General features: G+C 36.5%; 1 protein-coding gene across 1 annotated transcript in view; it reads left to right on the top strand.

Annotated features, from left to right (window-relative positions):
• Positions 1-27,423, top strand: part of VEGFC (vascular endothelial growth factor C) — a 99,817-nt gene that overhangs the window by 57,716 nt on the left and 14,678 nt on the right. The window contains exons 2-4 of the mRNA XM_021694232.2: positions 5,332-5,545; positions 7,011-7,201; positions 21,023-21,174. Of these exons, the coding sequence (XP_021549907.1) occupies positions 5,332-5,545; positions 7,011-7,201; positions 21,023-21,174 (557 nt within the window). The remainder of the gene's footprint in view (positions 1-5,331; positions 5,546-7,010; positions 7,202-21,022; positions 21,175-27,423) is intronic.

Genomic DNA, 27,423 nt, shown 5'->3' with positions numbered 1-27,423 from the left:
ACAAAGAATTATAAGAGGATATTATGAAAAATTATTTGCCAACAAATTGGACAACCCAGAAGAAATGGACAAATTCTTAGAAATATGCATCTTCCAGTATTGAATAAGAAATAGAAAATTTGAACACAGAGATTACTAGTAATGAAATTAAATTAGTAATCAAAAGGCTCCCAACAAACAAAAGCCCAGGGCCAGATGGCTTCACAGTGAATTCTACCAAACCTTTGAAGAGTTAGTACCTATTCTCAAAGTACTCCAAAAAAATAGAAAAGGAAGGAAAACTTCCAAATTTGTTCTACAAGGTCAGCATTACCCTGATTACAGAGATACTACAAAAAAAGAAAACTACAGGTCAATATCTCTGACCTAGATACCAAGCATAGATGCAAAATTCCTCAACAAAACATTAGCAAACTAAATTCAACAACACATTAAAAGGATAATTCACCATAATCAGGTGGGATTTATTCCAGGGTTTCTAAAGTGGTTCAATATTCACAAGTTTATCAATGTGATATGCCACATTAACAAGAGGAAGGATTAAAACTGTATGATCACCTCAATAGATCTAGGAAAAGAGAAGGAACCTTTCACGTGGATAGCACTTCTACTTGAAAGATTTGAGTGTGTCCCTGGTTCAGAACTCCTTCTAGGTTTACCAGGACCCCTTCTAATTCCTCAAAAGTAGAATATGAATGTGAACGTGCCATGGTTAACTGGCAGTATCTATCCTTAAGATTTGGGTCTTCTCCGGATTCACTCCATAGCACTATCGCTTAGCTGACAATGCTGAATCCCTAGATTGCTGCCCACTTAGAACAAAAAATGCAGAAGGTGGATTGAAAGAAATATCCCAGAACTGGTACAATACTGAGAGTTACAGTTCCAGATTGAGTAAAAATTTCAATTTATCTAAAAAACAATCTCTGTACTGTGTATTTGCTCTCTAAAGATGCTATAATGACAAGTAATTCCACCCTTACCGATAAGATGTATAACATAATTCTATATCAAATGTCTATTTGAATCATCACAGAGATTCTAAGAGAAAGATACTATGATTCCCATTTTACAGAGTAAAGTGAGACTGAAAGAAATGAAATCTAATTTTCCCCAATTAAATAAGGTCTTTAGCCAAGAAGGAAATCTGATCTTTTGATACTAAAGCTTCTTTTTCTTCCACAGATATAATAGTTAAAGTCTAATGGGAATAAGTAAACTAATTTCTCAGTATCAAGCTATTTTTATACCATTTTGTCTATGATAGCTTCTGCTTTTGTTAGTGGTTGCTCTAAATTAAGTAATATGTCAAAGGCATGCTCTACGGACATAAGAGTAAAGCAAATGAAGGCTGAAATAAGAGCCAATACACTTAGAGAGGATTACTTTAAATTTTCATTCTAATAGTAAAAGATTATATATGTACATTATTTAAAATTTGAAGTACAGGGGCTCCTGGGTGACTCAGTCAGTTAAGCGTCTGACTTCAGCTCAGGTCATGATCTTAGGGTCCTGGGAACGAGGTCCGCATCACGCTCCCTGCTCAGTGGGGAGTGAATCTGTTCTCCCTCTTCATCTTCCTCTACCCCTTCCCCCGCTTGTACGCACTCTCTCTCTCTCTCTCAAATAAATAAAATCTTTAAAAAAAATAAAATTTAAACTACAAAAATGTATAAAGAACATAATAATTACCTTAATTCTGCAATTTGGAGAAGATATATATACATGGATATATATATATTTTTTTGCTGCATACCTTTTACTCTTGTCTATATACACAAATGTATGCATACAATCTATATGTGAATTTGGTTTTGCGAAAAGATTTACTACATATGTAAAATTCCTGTGTCCTGTGTCTAAGTTGTATAATACTTCTTCATAAAGTATTTATGAACCTCTTTACATGTCTCAATTATACATCTGTATTATCACATTCATGTTTGTACTGTATATTATTTAATCAGTTCTTTATTATTGTCTGTATAGATTGTTTTTTAAATTCATTATGATAGCCCCATGATGTATTTGTACATATATCTGGCATAATTATATTCTCACTTCTATTGGATGGAAAATTTAATTCCAAAGTGAATTTGCTGTCTAAAATGGAGCTTGTTTTTAAGTCCTTTCAATTTGAAAAAACACATTTGCCTTAAATAGCTTTCCAAATTTATATTCCCACCAGGACTGAAAGAAATTATGGTTTCCTTCACTTTTACCATCACCAAATACATATTAACATATTTATTCTCAGTGAATATTCAGTTTAAGATCTTTGCCCATTTTTCTATTGAAGTACCTGTTTATTTTTTTGTCATTAACATGTTCATGCGATATTTTAAGAATATTAGTCCTTCTCCATCTGTCATGTGTATTGCAAATAGTTTTCCTACTTTATTGTCTTTTAGTTTACAGTATTTCCTACCATACAGATAGTTTACATTTTATCTTTTTTTTTTAAGATTTTATTTATTTATTTGACAGAGAGAGACACAGCGAGAGAGGGAACACAAGCAGGGGGAGTGGGAGAGGGAGAAGCAGGCTTCCCGCGGAGCAGGGAGCCTGATGTGGGGCTCGATCCCAGGACCTTGGGATCATGACCTGAGCCGAAGGCAGACGCTTAATGACTGAGCCACCCAGGCACCCCTATATTTTATCTTTATAGTCACCTTCAGAAAAGCCTTTTTTTAGCCTAAGAGTACAAATATAACTTTTATTTTCTATTCCCAGTTTGGCTTTGGCGCTTTTTTTTTTTTTTCGGTTTTTTATATTGCGTTTTTTCCTATTGTGAATTGTGTGCTTACATTTTTCTATTTATCTACTGAGTAACGGGGTTTTCTGTCATAGATACAATTGTTATTTTCTTTTTCTAAAATTTGAAGTACAAAATCTGAAGTACAATTTTGATTGTCTTAAAACTTCGAATAATACTTAATTGAAAGCTCCTCTTCCCCACTGTCTTTTTCTGTACAGCCGGGTGTGTACCTTTCCTTGTGTCGGTTAACGTTGGTGTGTGTGGTATTGAAACTCTTCCTGGCAGAATGAACACTCATGCCTCTTCGTGTGAGTTTCATGTGATCAGCTGAGGTCACAGCTTGACTTTAATTCTAGCCCAATTACGGGGAAAAGAATCCCAGGGACCCACCAGTCACACAGTCCCATGGTGCTCCTGCTGGCTAGCAAAGGCAAACAGAAACCCATCCATGACATTTCATTTTAGGTAGCGATGACCAAAAATCTACCCATGTACTTTTGCAGCCTTTCTCTCCGCTTGCAGTCCTTTTAGATTCTGAGACATTTTTGATTCTTGAATGTTGTGTCATATGTGAGATTTTTCCTGAGACGAATATTTCATAAACAATTGGGAAACTGTGTGAGAGATGTTGTCACTTTCATTTAAGCTGGGATCTCTCCATCCCCACCCTCCATCTATTCAAGGGAATTATATTTTCTATGGCTGTATGGCATATCAGGAATCATCCTATATATTCCAGAAGCTAGTGGGTTAATATCAATATTTTCAGAACACAGACCTAAAGAGATTAAGTGATATACCCCATTGACACAATAAATGAGGGAAAGGGAAACCCTAAAATTAATAGCCAATTTTATTATCCAATAGAAAGGAACACCTTTTATAATCTACTGCCTATGAGGCTCTAGATTGATAAAAGAAATATTAGTTATATTTCTCAAAATAAAGTATAAATAGCACCTACATCAGGATAACTGATTATTCAAAATAATGGTGAAAAGACTTTAAATAGTATTTTGACTTTTAAAGCAAATACATTAATTTTGTACATCAAGAACTAGGAAGGAGGGGCGTCTGGGTGGCTCAGTCATTGAGCGTCTGCCTTCGGCTCCGGTCGTGATCCCAGAGTCCTGGGATCGAGCCCCGCATCGGGCTCCCTGCTCCGCAGGAAGCCTGCTTCTCCCTCTCCCACTCCCACTGCTTCTGTTCCCTCTCTCGCTGTGTCTCTCTGTCAAATAAATAAATAAATAAAATCTTAAAAAAAAAAAAAAAAGAAGAAGAACTAGAAAGGAGAAAACTATTAGAATGTAGACTGTTGATCTTCATCCAAGACCTCCGGGTGGGGAGTGGTTACTTCATTTAACAGGTCTCCACCTGATTCCTGTGCATGCTAAATTTTAAGAACCAATTTCCAATGTGTTTCCTCCCATATTAAGACTTAAAAGCTGGGATAAGCATGACAGTATAAAATAAACATTTGATGTTGTATTTCACTTTTATATGAAGTTAAACAATGTCCCATTTTCCCTTAATTTCAAAGAATAATTTAGAAAACTCTATTTTTTTTTCATAATTGTGATAACTACCTGAATATAACTTGGGATGTTCTACTTAATTGGACACACTAATATAGACAGTTATTTATGAGCAGAATTAATGTTCTCCAAACTCTTTCATGTCTTTTCATAGCAAAAATAAATCTCGACAATCAGATTTTTTGGAAATACTTGGGAGGTTCTGCCAAAACATAAACCTGTAATACTGTTATTGAAATCCCATTCTTGATGGAATTATTTATTCTAAAATAGCTTCCGTAAAACCAAGTTTCCTAATTTCAAGTATCCTGCTTAATTGTATTTTATTGATGCTGATAACTAAAAGCGAAGCAAAGCATTAGAGTGGACTTCAGTTTATATGTATTGGAGGGTAACACAAGATTGAATAAATTCTCAAACTTAAAAATTTGCCAATTATGTAAAACTATAAATCAAACAAGCTACTTAGGAAATTAAAATTATGTCTCACAAAATTTTTGCCTTAAAAACCAAATATAGGGCGCCTGGGTGGCTCAATCGGTTAAGCGACTGCCTTCGGCTCAGGTCATGATCCTGGAGTCCCGGGATCGAGTCCCATATCGGGCTCCTTGCTCAGCAGGGAGTCTGCTTCTCCCTCTGACCCTCCCCCCTCTCATGTGCTCTCTCTCTCTCATTCTCTCTCTCAAATAAATAAATAAAATCTTTAAAAAAAAAAAAAAACAAATATATAGTTTACAAAGTTGGTTGTTGGTACTTCATTTTTAATCATAGATGAGTAAAGAGATGGATAATTTTGTGAAAAGCAAGTATAATAAATTGTTAATGGTACAACAGAGGAAAAAAAATAATCATGGTATTGCTTCAAATTAAAAGACGAATATAATTTTACCAAGTAAAGTTAAGTAATTCAGGGATAATTAATAATATTTTTAATAAGGATCTGACATACATAACATTAAACCTAGAGGTTTTTTTCATTCATTTGTTTTCAAATCTCTTAATCTGATAACTGATGGATCTTGCATGTTTCTTTGATAGGCATATGCAGGCAAAGATCTGGAGGAACAGTTGCGGTCGGTGTCCAGCGTAGATGAGCTCATGACCGTACTCTACCCAGAATATTGGAAAATGTACAAGTGTCAATTAAGGAGAGGCGGCTGGCAGCGTTATAAAGAACAGCCCAACATCAATGCAAGAACAGAAGAGACTGTAAAATTTGCTGCAGCATATTATAATGCAGAGATCTTGAAAAGTAAGTATGGGAAAGAAAATATATGATAAGCTTTATATATCCACCCAGTGAGATCTGCCAGCCTGTTTTTTGTTTGTTTGTTTGTTTTTTAATTTCAGCCTTTGTACTACTAAATGCCTTTAGGGCTGAAAGCAAACAAAATAAGAATAAAGATTTTCAAAATATAACATTTTACAACTTAACCACTGTGAGTGGTTAAGAGGATTTCTCAAAATATAAAAATAGAAAGGTACAGGCCTACCAACACATTTTTTTTAATTAAGGTGATACTCCATTGCAAAATTTTAAAAACCTGAAGATATATTTTCCACACTGTCTCAGTTTAACCATTTAAACATTCTATATCTTACAAAATAATTGCATGTACATTTTCTGATTTGGATTCAGAAATGCTTAATTTCTAAATCACCCCGAATCATCTTTTTCAAGACTTCTTATTGCCTTGCTGTTTCACAGGTGGCTTGGGATCTGGACTTGGGGAAAGCTACTAAAAGATCTAGCAGAGAGCATCACAAAAAATTATGATGCTGCATAAAATGGCATAGTATAAATTGGTGGACTACTTTAAAAAAAAAAATAACTCCCTCCAGTTGTTAGATAGTAATCACTACCATGGTTTGAGATTGCAAATTATTTTGAGAACACATACAAGCAAAATGGGCTCAAGTTTGAATAACCCATAGTTTATATCCTTTTTTCTAAAAATGTTACTTGAGGGAAAAGATGGGAAAAAAGAAGCTAGAACGTTTAAGAAGTACATCATCTATAATGCAATATTTAAAGAGTCCACGGTGTTGGGGCTAAACCCCTAACTCACTGGAAACAGAATTCCAAGGGAGAGCATAAAAGGAATAGGAAATTTTGAGTTTCCTGGAGACACTTAGTTCAGGATATATGTCCCAGTTGATGGAAGATACCCTTGCATTTCAAGTGACATTCCCCAAAGCTGCCAGATAGCCTGCCTGAAAATGATCTTTGAATTCAGTCCAAACCCATAGCAATGTCCTCATTTACATCTCCGTTTAGAAAGAAAAAATTAAATCATGTTGTTTATCTTTACTTTGAGACCGCAAAAATAGTACACACCATAGCAAATGAGCGTGACTCTCTCTCCGCACATCTATCTATTAAATTTTCATTTTCTTAAGCAAAGAAAACCAAACATAAGTGCTGCAGAAAAATCGTTGTTGTTTTAAGAAAGCATAATCCTAACAGCGTGTTACCTGGCTACAGAAATGCATTTTTTAAGAAAATATCATTTGCTGCTCTGTTAAAATATTAAATAAATATTATATTGCATTCCAATCCGCAGGGCAATTTAGGATCCTGTCAACTCTTTCTTTTTTAACATTGTGTATTATACTTCAGTCTGAAAATCTGAAATCAAATGTGACTTCCAACTGCTGTGGGCTCTTCCCCCTCGCTGGCTTCTGTGTAACTTACGGCCTTCCCTATGACTCGACAGGTATTGATAATGAGTGGAGAAAAACTCAGTGCATACCACGTGAGGTGTGTATAGATGTGGGGAAGGAGTTTGGAGCAGCAACAAACACCTTCTTTAAACCTCCATGTGTGTCCGTCTACAGATGTGGAGGCTGCTGTAACAGCGAGGGCCTACAGTGTATGAACACCAGCACAAGCCACCTCAGCAAGACGGTAGGTGTGCTGGCCCCGCGGGGAGCCCGCTCAGTCCCCGACCTCAGTCCCTGGCCACGGCTTTGGTCCCTCTGCAGTCACTCCGTGTCCTTCTGAGCTGCTTCTGTTGTCTTTGGGGAATAAAGTGAACTTCTCAGTATTCTGTGGTGTTGAGGCTATTATCTCACAAAGAAAGTTACTGTTGCTTTATGAGCTCTGTTCCTAATAGTGCTATCAAAGCCAAGGGAAGCAGGTAATAAATATACATATGAATGTGTGTGTGTGTGTCTGATCTAAATATTGTCATTTGGCAATCAATTACTTTTAAATGGTTAAGTCTTCTGATTAAAGAGCTACGGCACAAACCACAAGTTCAAAATGTGTGACAAAACGTGTGTTCTGTACAACAGCAGTTTAATATTGAAATAAGCCAACACTCTGAGCATACTCATTGTGTCCATTTGGAAAGCAAAGCAAATATTCTGACACTATAAATCTCAGGTATTTTGAGTTACCTGTGAAGTCCCATCACATTAGATGTGACGCTTTTGAAATAATAACCAAGAAACTTACCTTAAGGCTTGGTCCGGGATTTTCAGCGCAGATGCGCTAACCTGCGTTGCAGGTCTTTTGTGAGAGAGGCGGCTGGCTATCAGAGGGCATGTTTATGAGCTGGTGATAACCACAGAGTGTTGTTTAAAGGGCTGTGTACCACTGGCCTTTGCACAGAAATGTTTGGGGAAGTCCAGGCCATGAGCTGGGCTGATGCAAACTTCCCAAAACAGAAACTTGTGTTTGGCTGGAAGACTTTTCCAATCAGTTTTGAGAGTTGAAGTAACACAAGTAATGTGGCTACATTCAGAACTGCACAATTATTTTGAAAAATAATTTCAAAAATGTGATGTGAGGTTTGATTGATAAAATGTGGAATGACAACAAATTAACATTTTTAGTCAAATAATGTCTATACTTGGAATACATACAATGAAAGCTTCTTCTCACACAAACTTGAGCTGACTGAAAGCTTGTATCCCGTTAATAAAATCTGTTCCTATTTTAATATAACTAAGTGGAAATGAAAATTAAGATTACCTGAGTTTCTTCAACTGCGCTTTCTCATCTGTTGGAAATTTCTAAAATTTTTACTCTAATGATCATTTGGGCTCTGGGTTTGGAGACACTGTCCTCTTGTACAATCAAAACTGCTTTTTGGGGGAAAAAATTGTATTTCTTTGTATTGCTCATATGCCTGATGAAGGAATTAACCATTTTAGATACTAAGACTTGCAAGAGGAAACAAAAAATAAGTAAATTATAAAACTGAATTTTTTATTCAACTTACCTGTGCCTGAACTCTAAAGATTAAAAAAAAAAATTAAAAGGTGATGCTTTGTGGCCTGACATCATTCCTGTTATCATCATAGTTAAGCACAGCCAGAAGGTGTTTATCTATTCTTGGTTACCTTCTAGAATCCAGCACAATGACACAGTGTTCCTTCTGGCAAACGTTAGCAAGAGACGCAGCATAATTCTAAATATATTCACACATTTAGAAACTTAATCAGTAGACTATATGTTTGTGGGTAATGGGATAACATTTCTGTGCTCGATAAAATTCTTATATTTTAATAGAATGACATATAATTATAGTGATTGAGCACAGCAAAACTATTTTGTGGGCTCCCCCACCCTTGCCCCTCCATCTTTATCAAACAGTAATTAGGAATTTGTTAGCTAAGAAACTGTAGATTTAGTGTACACTATTTTGAATAAAATACTACTAATTTAACAGGTTTTACTGGATAATAAGTGTTTATCTTATCTTAACCCTGAAGTAAAACAGGATTTAAAAATCTTTAATAAGTGTTGGAACTTAACACTTTTTTTTAATCAAAACAAATACTTATTCCAGTAGGATAACCCCAAAAAACTAACATTTATTTTTTAAAAAGATCTTAATATTTAAAATGTTGCTGCTTTTATATTTAAGCCAAATTCTATAAAAGGATTTTTGGCCTTCTGAGTTTCTTGAAATGTCATTTTTTTTTAAAAAATAGAGAAAATAAATATGAGTGAGGATATTACATTTTTGGAATGCCTTTAATAGCATATGTTTTTTTTTTTTTTTTTTTTTTTTTTTTTTTAAGATTTTATTTATTTATTTGAGACAGAGAGAATGAGAGAGATAGAGCACATGAGAGGGGGGAGGGTCAGAGGGAGAAGCAGGCTCCCTGCCGAGCAGGGAGCCCGATGCGGGACTCGATCCAGGGACTCCAGGATCATGACCTGAGCCGAAGGCAGTCGCCTAACCAACTGAGCCACCCAGGCGCCCAATAGCATATGTTTTTAAATACTTTGATTAAGCAATATGATATGTATCCTAGATTATATTATTACTGTTATGGGGTTTGACTTAAATCAGTATCAGTTTCGTTGTTCTTCAAAAGTCTAGATATGCCAGTTGCGTTTTCCAAAGACCAAAAGGCTATATCTGTTTTAAAAATGGGATGACATGAAATAGCCTCAAAAGACATCTTGAAGAATTATTTCACCAAACAAAATGTATCTACTAAAAGCTCATTACGTATCATTTCAAAAATGCCTTATTGGATTCGGTTGTTAGATGAAACTTTACTTTCAAAGTGCTCATATTGTGAAAGTATAACATTGAGTAATAACTGTTTTAGCATTGGGGTTTTGTTTCGTTGGAGTTAATTTATTTTCTTGGTGAAAATCAGTTGCTAGTTGACAATATGTAAAGCTATTTTTCATTACTAATTTCTTCCACAGATTCTTCTATTATGCCTTGTTGATAGAAAAAAAATGTTTTAAAATGAATTTTCTTTAAAAAATGCCTCATGCTTTAAGGTGTAATATTTATTTTAATATTTGAATCACATATTTCAAAACATATCTTCTTTAGATATACATGCTCAAATGTTTTGGGCAGTAGTCCCTTAGACAAGTTTTCTGTTTCCAGCACCACACTCAGCGCAAACAACACCCTGGCCTTGTGGTTTCCCCTACTGATGTGTGACTTCATCTCTAGTCAGAAACACAGGGGTTATCCCTGACATCTCCCTTCTCTTGTGACACGTCCAGCCTGTCACCAAATCAGATGTTCATTTTGTCCCCTAAGTATCTTGACTCCCCATGTCGACCACCATCACTAGTCCAACATGCTTTTCATACTCTTTCCAGCTAATGAAAACCCTGCCCTCTGCTCTCCTGCTTCCATTTCCCCTCGTCCCCGTGCATTCTCTTAATGGCCCCCAAATGTGATACTTTTAAGACACAAATCTAGTGGTGTCAGTCTCCAGCATAAAGACCCTTCAATGATTTCCCACTACTGTTAGAAAAAGACCAAAATCTTTATCACAGCCTTAAATGTCTGCCTTCCTCCACAGAACCATCTGACATAACTGTCCCTTGTCCTTAACTTTTTGTGCTCCCAAATGCTCTAGGCTTCCTTAAGTCCCTAGGAAACACTGTGTCCCCTCTAGCCCTCCATCCTTGCTCACACTTTTAAGTCAACCTCTCCTGCTAGTCTCCTCCCTGCTGAGGTACCAGTTCTTCTATCACGTGGCTCAAGAAGTCCTTGGGGGGCACTTTTCTGACCTCCTTGATTGGATCCTGTATTTCTTTTAAATGCTTTATAGTTTCCCATACTTATCTTTCATAGCACTTACTACAGCTTATAATCCTAGTTTATAACAATATAGCCATTATTATTTGATTAATGTCCATCTCCTCCATAAAGCCAAGAACAGATCTCTGTTGTTCATCAGTTCCCTGAGTGTCGGTTGCAGAATTAGCACACATCCCCTTTTGGAAGCACATTAAAACCGACCCTCTCATCAGAAAAAAAAATGAAGATATGGGCACATCCACAGAGCTTACCCCACAGTTCCAGGGGGAGGTGTCCTTACCCTAGTTCTTATCCATTGAAGCAGATTTTAAAACTACTGCCTTGAAGGTCAGTAATAATAAAATAGTTGATTAACTCACCTGTGTAATTTTTAAATAAACCGATCCTATTGCCTAATCAAAGTATATGCTATAAATTTCAGATCAATCTTTTAAAAATGTCCCGTTTTTGAACAAATGGAAGAGAAAACGCTCCCCTTTTTTTCGCATTCATAGTTGATGTGAGCAGAAGTCACCATTCTATTCCTCTTAATTGTCTTACTAAATACACACTTTACACGTGTGCCAAATAGATACCAGAAGTGCCTTAGATAAAATCTGATCTTGGAAAACAGAAAAATCTTTGTTAGTAAACAAAATGAATGAATGTAGTCTTCTGTTCACCATCGGTTTTTCTGGGACCACTGCATATTTATTCCCTCCAGTGGCTTGATTAGGTCCCATGTTGACCTAATGGGTGCCAGAGTGAAAGCATTTATTCAAGGATAAGTGTGTATGATAACAGCACACAAACTTCTCTGTCAGGTTGGAGGCATCAGAAGGTTGTAGGCTTCAGAAAGTAGAAGGCTTCCAGGCTAAAAAGAGCATTTAGTGCTAAGTTTAAGGTATGTGTAGGTAAAATAAAATTTGGTCCAGTATCCCCAAATAGGATATTTTTTCTAAAAGAAAACTAAGTCTATGTTAGATCATATGGAATCAGTTCTCACTGAATTTCATCCTCTTTACCCTCCAGGCTTTAGAGAATTTAGGAAGGTCTTTAAAACAGATTTATGATGTTGAAACCATTTATTTTGCCTGCTTCCTCATTGGAAAAATCAGAATTTACCTATAAAATTGTTGAGGTCTGGTTTCTTGTTGTTGGTTTCTGTTGTTTTCAAGCTTTATTTTGATCCTTTTGATAGGCTTGATATGTGCAATAATCACATTTCTTACAAATTCTGACCTGCGAAGCGGTAGTGTTTTTACATGTAATGTATTATACAGCAGAGGAGTCTCATTTTAGCACTTCAATTTTCCAAAGATTTGCAGTTTGAATTAAAAATTTGACGTGCATTGAAAATAAGGTACTTAGTCCTCAGGGTGCTGCCCCAGGACACCTACTTTCCTGACTCCACACACTGTTCTTAGGTGTCTTCATCTACACTGTTTTGCTCTTCATGGGGATTACCCAAATCCTTATCTCCTGCTCAGACTTCTCTCGTGGTTCCCATACTCAAGCCTGTGACTTGGCTTCCCTTCTGGTGGGTCCTGGTTCATATGCGCCACGTTGGAGTTATGACCTATTCCCCTACGCCCACCCCACCCACAGAGATAGACAAGCAAGTAAATAAACATTTTTCTTTTTCCAGTATTCTCTTTGTAAATGACACCACTCATCTTGTTGGCTAATCCCAGTTATTCTTTCTTTCACTAAAAGCCCAATCAATAATTCCAGTTAAATCTCCCTTCCAAACATGGCTAGAATCCATCCAGTTTCTTCATCCTGCTGATCTCATCTGATGCAGGTCACATTCATCATCACCTGGGCCAGTCTCGTGACTGGTCCCATATCTCCAAATCTCCCTCCCATCCATGGGCCACATGATAGCAGCGAGTTTTTTGTTTTCTAGATGAGAAGTCAGCTCCTGCCCAGGCTAGCATGTGTTCTGACTGGTTGATGCAAATGTTCTAAGCTGTGAAATATTTGGAATGGTGCTCTTCTTTAGGTGCCTTCTTTAGGTTAAATCCTTCAACATGGTTTTCTAGGCCCTCCACGACCTGGCTGCTGCCTAAATCTGCAGCCTCAGTTGTCACTGCTCTCCCTTAAATACTACTTTCCACGAGGACCCAAATTCATCTACTCCTTAAATGTTGTCAGTATCTCTTACCTCGGAGTCACTGCAATACTCTATGTTAGAACCATCTCCTTACACACCTCCTGATACCTCCCTCATCGAGCTAATTTCTGCTCATCTTTAGGCCTAGATATGAATGTCACCTCTAAGGCATCTTGTTGTTTGGTCCATAGCATCCTTTATTGCCCATATGTTAGCATCATTACCTTATCTGTCAGATTGTTTTAGTCCCTAAGCTCTAAACTCCATGAAAGCAGAGACTGTGTTTGGTTATTACCCTGGATCATGGCACATTGTTGGCACATAGTAAACACTAGGCACCAAATTGAATGACTAAAGAAAAGGGAACAGATTTAGGGTCAAGGGTAGAGTCGTGAATATGCTGATTTTGAAAAATCGGACTGATATTTAGGTGGAGATACCAGAAAAAGATTGGGCATGTGATTCCAGAATTCTGCAGCGGTGATTGGATCCTTAGACATCATATTGATAAATGCTGTTTGAAGTCCTGTTGTACTTGTTACTACTTAGACGGTTCATGTATCAGGAGAGAAGAGCAAAAGCCAATGCCAAGGGAAAGCCAACGTTCAATCATTGATAGTCCCATCCATTTCTCCTTTTGATTTCTTAATAACATGCTCTTCTCCCACCCAAAGAATCCACTCAGATTGTTTTTAATAGTAAAAGCAATTATTTTAATTTAAATTCAATTAAGCAAGTGGGATGAAGCACCTACCGTGTGGTGCTTCATACTCTCCCATATAATGGGTATACGGTAATGTATGGATCCTGCACTCATGGATCTTACAGGTTAGCAGGGAAAGGCAATCAACATTTATCAAGTAAATAAAAATAGTCTAAGTGTTGTGAAAGAGAAATGCAAAGCTTTATGGAAATACATATCAAGGACAGTGAGACGTGAAACTCCTGAAGGCAATGTTTTCATGTGTCTTTAACATTTTTGCTAATATTGCAACTTGTAAAAGCTTACACCTAAGTAGTACTTTTCCTAAGTGTATTTTTTATTATATTTTCAATGTACTATAAATGGGAGCATGTGAGGATCTCTTTCAAACATAAAAGGAAGTTTCTTACTGCTGTATTTTCTGAAGGGGGAAAAAAAAGACTCTTTGTCTTGTTAAAGGAGTTCCAGACACATCCTTTAGCAACAAAAGTCACCAACTAGAATCATATAAATTTTAAGGACAATGTACCTTAAGTGATTTAAAACCCAAGTTTTTTATAAAAACTTCCTAGAATTTTTTTTTTTATGGGGCTCAATGAAGGGCAGGTTAGCAGAATGTGTGAGGAAGCCAGCCATTAGTTGAAAAGTGAAACCATATGCACTAAGCATTCCAAAGTGAACTAATAGGTCACAACTGCTTCAAACTTCTCCCAGCTATCTGCTTCTGAGAAGTAGATTGGGTGTCTTTTTTGACCTCTTTCATAAACACATGCTTTTCAGTATATTTTCTTACGAGAAGTTGTATATTTAAGAGATATAACCAAAAAGGAGAAAGTGAATATTGCAGAAGATAAATTATTTGATGACTTGAGTAGAAGTAGAAGAAAGCCATCTACTTCTGAGCCAAACATTTGGATTAAAAAGTTATTTAAATGTTAGTATTTACCTTACATAGTTTTTCTGAAGATAGGAATGAGAAAGAAAAACTACCAAACCCATGGGGCTTCCTTGGAAATCTTGGGGTTGGAGCTGAAGAAACCACAGCCTCTTTGCTGAGTTCATGAGTGCCCGTGGAAGGAGCCAGCTCAGTGTGAGAGCTGGGTCTCTTCTAGTTCCTTCTGATGGACATGCACAGCAGTATTTAAAATTCTGTGTTGCCATTCTAAAAAAAACAAGCTATTCTATTTTTTATTATTTTATAAAGAAATAATATAAGCATATATATTAGCAAAATCATCCCAGATTATATCTGAGTTGAGCTGAGTGCTTCACAAAATTTTCTTTTTAGCAAAATGTATTTAAATCTAAGTAAAATGTGCAACTATGGAATGCAACTTAGAGGTATTATTTTGCACTGCAGGGGTCTGAAAGATTACATTCATATGTATTCAACAAGTGGAATGTGATTTGTTTGGAATCTTTAGCTAATTAATATCTGGCAAGCACACTTGTTGGAAATCAGGTTTTATCCAGATGTGGGGAAAAAGCTCTATACCAATACCAGTTATCAGAAGTTTAAGAGTAACATTTGCCTTAAGAAAAAAAAATAATGCATCTGTTAAAAATACCCCTTTTTCCCAACTTCTCCAGGTATTGATCCTGTGCACAAATTTTATTCAGTATTTCTAAAACTCCTGAATTGGGGCTTTTAATTGCAGCATTGTATTTGCATTTTATGTATAACAGTACATGAAAATTAATTCAGTACAAATGTAGATCCGTTAGCATCTGCTCTCCTGTGTTCTTCCCAGACCTACTTTCAATTCTGCAGGTCATTGAGAGCAGGCCCTGTGGTTGGTAGGCTCACTTGAAAAGTGAGCACAGTGGACCCTTAATTTTCACCTTTTCCCATTTTTAGGGATTATTTCTTTAAATGCCATGTACTTTCTCTCTTCCAGTTTACAATTATTAACCATACTCTCCAGGAGCTACAACTTGTTTCTATACTTAATGGACTCAAGGCTGGAATATTTAAATTAAAGATAACAATGAGATACGCTAGAAAGAGAAACTGGTTATGTTTTGGGGTATAAAAAAAAGATGTCATAAAGGGAGGCATTTTTTTTTTTTGGTTTGATATTTGTTCCCACACAAACATCCCTTTCGAATGTAATACTAAACTGTAATCCAGGATCTCGTCAGTAAGGAAGTTCTACACCTTTTTCTTGAATAGCCTGCAAGATAAGTAGAAATAAGACTTGTTGCTTTGTAACTGTTGCTATGCTGGTGTAAACATCGGTTGTTTCAAAACGTGGCTTTACTTGAAGTCCATTCTTATTGGTGAGAATCGACTCTTAGATATTCTTATTAAGGAATTCCAGTAGATAACAACTGGGAACCTCTCATTTGGAAATGTTTGATGTTTCCTCCTGTTTATTGAAGTTTTACAGAACACACAGATTTTTTTTTCCAATTTCCAGGCTTGTTTAAATCCCATCTTAATATAAACTTTTTGATCTTCAAAACCAGCAACTCCTCTCACAGGCATATGCAGAGAGTATACCATCAGTCTCCATTATGAATGTTATTACTACTTAGATCCTAAATTAGGTACAAGCTATTATGTACTGTTCAAGAACAGTTCACTTTATAGCATAAAAATGTCTTAGGAAAATCATCATGTTCAAAATATCAAAGTATAAATGTCACCATCCTCAATTAGTATTGACTGAGTATACATATATACATGGAATTATTAGCTAATGCTGAACATAATACATAAACTTTGCACTCTATGAGCTTAAATCTAAAATAGAAAATACTGTGCACACATTAAGGCACAAAACAGTCTAATATAGGCATTCTTGTTTTATTAAAATTTAAAGAATTTATGTATTGTTTCAACAGTGATGTGCATGGATAGACCTTGACTCTTTTGAGAGAAAATTGTAGTTATTTACTGTGTTGGTTTAGATCTTTCTATAATGGCAAGCACAGATTTCATGAGAGTTAAAATGCAGGTTCTTGCTAACAGCATTTGTGATAAACTATTTGATATTTCAAAAATTCTAACCTAGTAACTTCTGTATGTATATATGTGTGTGCATATATGTATGAGAGAGAAAGGGGGGGACCGAGAGAGTTGTATGTGGCAAGGGTAATTGATTGATGACTTATCTTGAGAAGCTAGCAAGGTGCTCGGCACTATGCATCTTATAGGTTCTCAGTTAATAGTTACTGAAAACTAAACGTAAAGTTTTAAACAAAAACATTTTAATTCCTCAAAGATTCAACTCAATTTTGAAGGAGAATTCTCATCCAAAGAACACCACTATGAAATCACACCATTATTATCACTCTTTTATAGGTAACAAAATGGAGGCAAAGGGAAATTAGATAATTCTTCCAAGTCATAGAAGCAGTAAATTGCAGATGCAGGACTCAAATATCTAAGACTCCGCTCTTGGTTGTTCTTCTATCTCTAGTAAAGGAGGAAAGTTGCTGGATATTTGGAAACTATATTTATTTATTTGCAGAGAGTACCTTATGAGTTTATATGGTGATTCAAATTATTAATATTTTTTAGTTCAAAAAAGTTTACATTTTCTAAGCATATACTATCTGATTAGGAAAAGAGCCTATGAATATTTTTAGGGATTCAATATAGCTATTCAAATATTTAGGGATTCAATATAGCTATTAAAAATTCACAAATTGGTCTTTAAGGAAGAAAACGGAATTTATCATACTCAGTAAAAAGGTAGTAGAAACTTTATAATCCTTTTAAATGAGAAAAGTGAATCAGTATACACACTTAAGACCAGTGCAGAAAGAAATTGGAAAATTAAAGAGTCCCCTTCAATATATGACAGAGCCACTATGTGTATAATTGTGCCTTAATGCACACACACACAGCACGCTCTCCTCATCTTTCTGACGTTGATAGAGGAAGAAAAGTTAATTATCAAGAACCTTTCTACTTTTAATATTGGTCAAGGCATCTTTCTCTGGATGCTTGAATTTTGTCCACACTGATACAGTCAAGTAGAGAATTAAAGAAACTAGACAGAAAATTCAGGTAAGAATTTGAGGTGGAGGATGTGTTTCAAGAGAAGGAAAGTCTTGGGTTGATTTTTTTTTTTCACTTTAAATTTTCAGAATATTTATTCCTTTTGATAAAATTAACTGAATTCAGCTGGTCAGTTGTTTACCTAGATTCAAACAAGAGAAATAAAACATCAGTATTTAAAATTTGGGGTTTTTATTTATTTAACTATACTATAAGTAAATTTTTCTCTCACATTGTACTGTAGTTTTTTTTTTTTTTTGAGATTTTATTTATGTGAGACAGAGAGCACAAGCAGGGGCTGGGGCACAGAGAGAGAGGGAGAAGCAGACTCCCTGCTGATCAGGGAGCCCTACACGGGGCTCCATCCCAGGACCCCAGGATTATGACCTGAGTCAAAGGCAGACACTTAGCCAAATGAGCCACCCAGGCTCCCCTGTACTGTAGTTTTAATGCTTATGAATATGTTCAACTTACAGGAAAAAACAGTTCTCTAAACAGTGGTTTGTTTGGGTTTTTTTGGTTTTTTTTTTAGTGCCTCTTTACCTGTCCGTTTATCCCTTTAGTGTTCACGGACCACAAATCTCTTCCACCCCTTGAAAGTACAGGACCAGGCTTATTTTCAGGAAGATGCTTTCTTGATGTGCATTTAAGTGTTCTCATCTCACTAGAACATTCTTCAAAGCCCCAGTTCCTAAGTATACACTTGGTACTCACGGGCAGGTCCTGATTGTGGACATTACCCCCCAGCACTGGCTGAAGGCTGTCCGTGCTCACTGCGATCTCTTTGCCCTTAGGAAAATGTGCCGGGGTGGAATCTGGGATGCAGCAGTCCCTGAGGAAAGGTGCAGGAAATGTGCTGTGAGGCGTAGGGGTGGGGAGCATCAGGCATGCTTCCACAATAGCTGTGAGCTCTAGAAGTGCCTTATCCCTCACTCTCAGGCTCTGTTCTTCCTCCTGTCACTTGAGACAGTGCCAGATCCTGCAGTGATTACATGCATCCTATCCTATAAGCAAAATCCCTCCTCTGGCATGAGTCATCCGAGTGCTTTCCCTCTGGTCACGTGAGGCCTCTCTTCTCTCCATCCCCGCCCTGCCCCGCTGCTCCTGTCCTGTAGCCCAGCCTGCCAGAGCCCCTAGAGCTGCTTTTGGTAACCATTTTTTTTCCACTCTATCCTTACACTTCCATTGCCCCGAGACATCAACCCTGTTTCCACAGACACCTTTATGAAGCTCTCCTCTCTTCCTTTGGCTTCCCTTGGTTTAACAGTAACCCACTCCTGGCTCTCCATCTTCATATCTTCCTTCTTCCCAGACATATTTACTACTTGCCTTTTCTCATCCCTTAAGTGTACCTGTTCCCCAGGTTTCTATTATTAGACGTTTCCTCCTTTCATTCGTGATCTCACCAAGTAATCTCATCAATGTCTAAGACTTCAACTACGACTTTAACATTGTCGGCTTTTAAATGGCTCTCCTAAGCTCTAGACCCAAATCTAACTGCCTATTAGACATAAATTCTTAGGATTTTATGAGCAGACCTGTACATCTTCCTACCATTTCTACTATTAAGGGTTTAAATAATTTATAAATTTTATACATATAAAAATTAAATAAACAACTTTTTAAACACTGGTTTTTAACTTTACGTTTCTTCTGTTACACTGGTTCTTAATGTAGGGTCCAGAAATGTCCTAAGTAGTGTATTTAGACATTGCAGAATTTTCTCTCTTAAAAGTTTTACCTAGTGCAAGGAATTTCTGCCAGTGACATTTCATCTAATAAAAGGTTTCTCCCAAACTGCATAAACAATGTCCTTTTAGGGAAGAAACTGGTCAGAGTCATAATACTGGGATATGTTGAGGTTATATGTTGAGATTATCTATGTAGCATGGACAGTATTCTGGAAAATACCTAGAATCTTGAGAATATATTCAAATAATACGTCTAAATGGCAATCACTATGCATATCACATTCATATAAATTAGCTTATGTAATTTTTATAACAGTCGTGTGAACAATGGGTCAGATGTTTCCTCAGTTCACTGATTTTTAAGGAAGTATACAGTTTAGATAGATTAAATGACTTTTCCAAGTTCACACAACTTACAGGTGGGATTGCTATTAAAAAATGCCCCATTGGGGTGTGATCCTGTTCATTCTAAGGCACCTATGCTGAGTAAATAGCTGAATTTTTCAATGAGTATATAATGAATACATTTCAAATGAAGAAAATGTGCAGTTTATAGTTTAGATATCTCTGTGTTTCAGTCTTCAAAATCCATTTCCATGAATCTCCCTGTAGTAATAAATCGGCAACTTATACAATTCCCCAAAGATTTCCAATGATCTTTAAGTGTTGGCATGAAATTATAGCGACGGGCCCAATCACAAGGCTCTGGAGTTTGTCATCATCTTTATCGCTGCTCAGATTGCTGAAAAGACACCAAATAACACCAAAGCGGTTTAGCTACAGTTACAGGACTACAAAATGATCTTAATAAGCAGGTAATGGCCAGGATTTCACTTTTACCATTATTATTGATAATTCAGATTTTAAGAAACTTAGGAATTTAAATCCACGTAGTTTTACTTAATCACTAATTTATTTGTATATTCAATTTAAAACATTAACTTTGGAGAAGGAAGAGGAGAATTAAAGTTCCCCATGGACAAGAATGAGACTTTAAATTTTGAGACTCTAGCCCACAATTGTGTATAATGTCCTACCTGATTTTAAACTTACTACTTTCATAACACTTGTGTCAAAATAACAGAAACAAACCTTTATCTATTAAGTGATAAATGTGTTTCTTCTTCTTTTGAACATAATAAATTCATAAGATATCTTGGACAAATGTAAAACTACTTTGAGGTAGAAATATAACTTGGAATCAAAATCGATTTCACTTCTATGTATTTGACGTCTTTGTATTCAGTTTACATAGAATAGGACTTAACCAAACATTTCTAGGTTGTGTGGCCAATAGCTTTTTACTTCTATATCACAAAGATATTTATATCTGTGCCACTTTTTAATAACCCCTGGAATAAGCTAGGACTCTGGAAAAATTCTTTTTCCCTGAACACAGTGGTCCGTCGCATCTCTGCTCCATAATCATTAGCTGGTTATCAAAATTCTAATATGCTTTATAACAGTGACATGAGATAAGCAAACAGACTCTTTGTTATTCAATAAAGGATACTGATTAGAAGCAAAACAGTTTTTACGATGTAATCATAAAAAACTTTTGCGTCCTGCATGTATTATGCAGCACTACCTAATCATAAAGAATTAATCTCACTCCTTTTGGACTCCAACATTTATCATAAAAATGCTTTCTAGCATCTATATAATTTTTTTCTTCTTTTTGTCCCTTCTTTGTAGTTGTTTGAAATTACAGTGCCTCTCTCTCAAGGCCCCAAACCAGTAACAATCAGTTTTGCCAATCACACTTCCTGCCGATGCATGTCTAAACTGGATGTTTACAGACAAGTTCACTCCATTATTAGACGTTCCCTGCCAGCAACACTACCACAGTGAGTATGAATTAAATCTATTTTTTTCTTCATCCTCTACTAATATAAAATTATTTTCAAGTAAACACAGTTTATTAGAAGAATTTTTGTGAAATCTGCTATAATATGCTTTGCATCAAATACAAAAGAAGACAAATTTGATACTGCACCATGAAAGTAAAATTAAAATGAAACAGGGAAGCCCTTTTTATAGACAAAGTAGTTCACAATATAAAACCAGTATTTCTATGGGATAACACACTTTCCACCACTCTTCATATCATCAGTGATTTGGCCTAACTGATCTAACATCCATGAAATCAAGTGTGCAAACTCACAAATGATGTTAAAGCTAAAACCGTTGAAGCCTCGGTAAGATTTTTGGTCCAAAACAAAAAATATTTTTAAAAATTATTTTACATCCATTAGCATTCAGTTGCCTTTCTTCAATCTCGATTATTTTTTCTCTATTCATCTTTTTTATTTCAGCAAGGATTGAATACTGAAATACTGAATTACTTGAAAGAATTTTCTCTTACTATTATTTCAAATTAATATTCAAAGTAACATTTGCTATTCAAATTCCTTTCTCAGCGTATTTTTTTAGGCTGGTAAATGGCAGTAGATGCTGCACTTGGTCATACCGAAGGACCTGCATAGAACATCAAGTGTTGACGCTGTGAATAGTTCATAATGACTCATTATGCATTGTCATCAAAAATCTAGGAACTTTCTGCCTTCTGCCCCAAAATGAGGCTGCAGCTCTTTGGTCTTTAGGATGTCCAATGCATGTGAATAAAACTTACCGAACTTTGACATTTGTAACAAAATTTTAAATAAATTGATGTGCAAACATATATATTACCAAAAAAAAAAAAAAAAACTATTTAAACCTTGTTGCATTTAAAACTTGACAATAAATGTGATAATGCTAGTAGTTTTCCCCAGGGTTGCTTTACTTAGTGTGGCAGAGGCCTTATCTTTCCAGAGACACACAAAAAACTATGGGTAGCCTAATTGGAGTGAAGTCTGTCCTTAATATGGGAACACAAAGGCCTTACCAGCATCTGTGCATACACTGAGTCTGCTGCTTGGGGTCCCAAAACCCCCGAAGTTGTATGTGCAGGTTTACTCACGAAAGTCAGAGAGATGTGTCCCCAGCTCCTGTGGCAACTCATCCATTCTGAGGACTTTGGCCATGATCCCCATGCTGTTCCCAAAGTTATGTTTCAAATGGACTTAAAATATTACATCCAAATCTCTTATATTGCTGTGTTTATAATTATATTAGAATAGGTACAAACATCAAAGATTTATTCTGTTTATTTCTGCATTATTCATAGTACTTTTCTCTCACATCCTTTGAGACCTTGAACTCACACGGTTGTCATTAATTACTTTTTTTCCTGATGTCAAGCACCAGCGCTATTGATTCGGGGAGCGGGGGGGTGGGGAGGAGAGATTTGCTCCAACCTCTGCATGTGTCTCGTTTCCACCACTGACATCCTCGTCCACTCCGTTCTGCATGTATGTCTGGTCTCAGGCCGTGGTGTCCAGACTGGTTTCCTTGTGTTGGATCTCTCTCCAGCTCCTGCATAATGTCACACGTGAGCTTTACAAGGCACCGCTTCATTCATCTGACCAGAAACTGCCAGTGGCTTCCAGCAACTCAAAGAATTGAGCACAAATTTCTCACCTCCTTGTCCCTTGACCAGCCTTCTTTTCTTGTTTTGCTTCTCATTTCTCACTGAGTCTGGACTTCGTAAAGTCTCATTCCCTGAACACCAAGCTCATTTCCTGCTCTGTGTCTTCTTTCTCTACCGGCCCTGGCTTAAAATAAATGCCCTTTCTTTTCTGCTTTCTCAAAACTCCCTCCACTTCCCAGCATTCAGGTAAAGGTCTCTGTCCTGCATTTGTCTTGTCCAAATACCGCTGCCATCGCTGCTTCTTGAATGCCTGTAGCAATCACTGTATTTGCTTTCTCCTTGCATGAATTTGTAGGGGTCTGTAGATGGGCATGTGCAACTGGGTTGTGAGCATTTGAGGTACAGGTAGGTTCATGACCTCCACAGAATCCAGCTAATCACACTTGAAAATTATTGAGCTGTTACCATGCTTTCAGCCCTTTACATACACTGTTTCATCTAACCCTCCCCCAAAGCACCTCTGCAGTTGGTAGCAAGGTTAGCCTTATTTTATAGGTGAAGCCAGTAATCATACTCCAGAGTTGGGGACTAAACAATACACTCTACTGACCAACCAATGCTTGTTATATAAAATAACTTATTTATCTGCTGTGTTTTGTAGCAACTGCATGTTTGCCCAGATTTTCACCATTACTTATCCCTATAACTACTACACTGTATACTGTCAAAGGCAAGATACTGTCAATGGCAAGAACAGACAAAAAGAGTAGAAAGAGCCTGTGCCTTCCAGTGAGCGCAGTCTGAGCCCGAATTCCGGTTGGCCACTAAGCCACTTTTTAAGGTTGGGTATTTTACGTGTCTCAACTGCAGTTTGCTTATATGTAAAACCACAAAGATGTAAAGTGGGTTGAATGGAATACTGAATGCTTTTGTGGTGGTTAGAACAGAGCCTGGCGTCTAAGAGAGAGTCCGCAAAGGGCGGATTTATTATTACCATTACAATTCATATCTGATTCATCCACCTGTGTTTTTCATTATTTTTTTACCACTATCTACAATAAGAAATGCAATATCTATGTTTATATGATATGCATATAGCATATATAGTGTATAGATTTAAAGTAAATAACTATGTAACTTTACATGTAGTTATAGTTATATAGAACTGTAACAGTAAAACAAAGTATTATTTTAAAACACTTTCCTTTATTGTAGGGCTACCCAACCCTTTTTTCATTATCACCCCCCAAGGATCTTTTATAGACCTTTTCTCTAATCACCTCCCTCGTAAAATTTTAATACCATAGACTTATTTATATCTCCTTATGTGTCATATGTGTATTTGGGCTTTACACATAAAAAAGGTAGTGCAACATAGGACTAAAAATGACAAAAAATTTTTATAGTTGAAAGTTAAATTAAAAATGTGAAAGCTTTTAACATTGAACATAATTTTAGAACTACAGTTTTTGCTGAGAAGCCTTTAAGGTAACTTATTTACTTATTTAGTGGTAATATATCAAATCCCATAGGGAAAGTACCAATTGAGATAAATACCTAACAATACAAACATATTTTTTTTTAAAGATTTTATTTATTTATTTGACAGAAAGATAGCGAGAACAGGAACACAAGCAGTGGGAGGGGGAGAGGGAGAAGCAGGCTTCCCCCCGAGGAGGGAGCCCGATGTGGGACTCGATCCCAGGACCCTGGGATCATGACCTGAGCCGAAGGCAGACGCTTAACGACTGAGCCACCCAGGCGCCCTACAAACATATTTTTTAAAGAAAACATTCCGAACAATTATTTTTCCAAGAAAAGGAAGATAAGTTTTTAAATAGTTTCAAATTTTTTAGAGAACTTAACTTTTGCTTCATATGAGAAAACAACTTACAACTTCTGTAGCTGCTAGATTCCCAGTTAGATAGTGTAACCCCTTCTTTCTTCTCAGCATGTGACATACTATGGCTTGAATAACTTCTGTAGAATTAAATAATAAAATGTAAACTATTTCTACTTAATTCCCAAAGCTTATGTCAATCACCAAAGCACCAGAGATTGAATATAAGGAGCAGCCACCAGGCACCTATGGCTCTATGATATTTTATTTTACTTTATTTATTTATTTATTTATTTATTTATATTATGGGCAGAAGACATGAACAGACACTTCTGCAAAGAAGACATACAAATGGCTAACAGACACATGAAAAAAAATGTCGCTCTATGATTTTGAGATTGAGTACTTGGGTCCAGAGAAATTCCCTCAGTGACAGCCCTCTCTTCACTATAATTTTTTTTACATTTTTAAAATTTTATTATGTTATGTTAATCACCATACATTACATAGTTAGTTTTGATGTAGTGTTTCATGATTCATTGTTTGTGTATAACACCCAGTGCTCCATGCAGTACGTGCCCTCTTTAATACCCATCACCAGGCTAACCCATCCCCCCACCCCCCTCCCCTCTAGAACCCTCAGTTTCTTTTTCAGAGTCCATCATCTCTCATGGTTCGTCTACCCCTCCGATTTCCCCCCCTTCATTCTTCCCCTCCTGCTATCTTCTTCTTCTTTTTTTTTTTCTTAACATATATTGCATTATTTGTTTCAGAGGTACAGATCTGAGATTCAACAGTCTTGCACAATTCACAGCGCTTACCAGAGCACATACCCTCCCCAGTGTCTATCACCCAGTCACCTCATCCCTCCCACCCCACCCCCCACTCCAGCAACCCTCAGTTTGTTTCCTGAGATTAAGAATTCCTCATATCAGTGAGATCATATGATACATGTCTTTCTCTCTTTGACTTATTTCGCTCAGCATAACACCCTCCAGTTCCATCCACATCATTGCAAATGGCAAGATCTCATTCCTTTTGATGGCTGCATAATATTCCATTGTATATATATATATATATACCACATCTTCTTTATCCATTCATCTGTCAATGGACATCTTGGCTCTTTCCAGAGTTTGGCTATTGTGGACATTGCTGCTATAAACATCGGGGTGCACGTACCCCTTCGGATCACTTCATTTGTATCTTTGGGGTAAATACCCAGTAGTGCAATTGCTGGGTCATAAGGCAGCTCTATTTTCAACTTTTTGAGGTAAAGCTCTTACCTTGTATACACTGTGGATATCTTCAATGCCAATGCTGCTCACATGACAGCCCATAAAGCCCAAAAGAAATTAAATACTGATTCAGAAGCTTTTGTTGGGTTTTTGAGAGCCAAAAACCATTGCAAGATCTGATTCCTCCTCCCTAATACCCAGTTTCTACTCCCTTACAGATGATATTGTCCCAATTATGAATGCACACTTTACTACTCGTGATGCCCTCACTTTTTTTTCTATTCTATTTCTCTTTTTTTGAATGTTGGTCTCTACTTATTGTGAATTGTGACCCACAATTTAATTAAAAACTTCTATGATGATAATTTATATATAAAGAATATATAGCTATGTTATAAAACCATTTCTTAAAAATTAACCGGAACAGTCGCCACAATGGCCAAAATTAAGAAATGGCAAAAGCAAGTGTTGGAGAGGATGAGGTGCACTCATATAATCACTGATGGGAATGTGAAATGGTAGAACCACTTTGCAAAAACATTTTGGCAGATTCTTATGATCTTGAATATACACTTACAAATACAATCCATAAATCACCTCCTAGGTATTTACGCAAGATAAATAAAAACATATTTCCACACAATAACTTGCCCACAAATGTTCACATAAGCTTCGTTAGCCAATAAATCAACAACCCAAATGTCCATCAAAGGTGAACGCATGAGCAAACTGCAGTGTATCCATACAGTGGAACATTACAGAACAATATAAACAGAATGAACTGTTGATATGCACAGCATGAATGGATCTCAAAACACTAAGCTGAGTGACAGAAGCTAAACTAAAAAACACATGGTATATGACTCAATTTATAAGAACTCTAGAAAAGACAAGTATTAGAATCTAGATTGAGAGAAAGCATTTCAGTAGTTGCCTGAAGATACAGGTGGTGGGGATTGACTGGAAGAGGCAAAGGGAACGTCTGGGGTGATAAGAAAGTTCTGTATTTTGATTGTGGTAATAGTTACATGGGTGCATAAATTTGGGGGGAGAAGACAGTGAACTTAAAATAGGAGCATTTTATCACATGCAAATTATTTGTAAGAAAAAATGGATTTTTGAAAAGCCAAGAGAAACAGATCCTTTTACTAACTATAATTTTGAAATTCATTTAGGTTTAAAATGGTAGATTGCTTAAAATCTTTATGGTAACTAAGTCAAATCTCTTAAGCTTCTCATGATTCCCCAGGGGGAAGAGCCTCCCAGCCCTCCTTTGTATGGAGTTTGAAATTTCCCAGCAGTGGCCCCAGCCCTTCCCCAACGCTGCACTCTCAGCAACCACTGTCAGGATAAAGACGAGGCATACCTTTCTGAAGTGCTTGGCATTATATTCCCATTATTATGAGATTAATTAAGTAGCAGACCATTTTGTTTTATGTTATTTATGAAGAAGTATAATTCAATAAATAAATGAATCATTCATAAAATGAGTGATTCATAAAATAATTGTTAAGCCTCTAAAACGGGCACAGAATGCTTCAAGATA

The sequence above is a fragment of the Neomonachus schauinslandi genome, chromosome 2 (assembly GCF_002201575.2).
Source record: "Neomonachus schauinslandi chromosome 2, ASM220157v2, whole genome shotgun sequence".
NCBI lineage: Eukaryota > Metazoa > Chordata > Mammalia > Carnivora > Phocidae > Neomonachus > Neomonachus schauinslandi.
The sequence above is the reverse complement of the archived record's forward strand: the minus strand, read 5'-3'. Positions and strand labels throughout refer to the sequence as shown.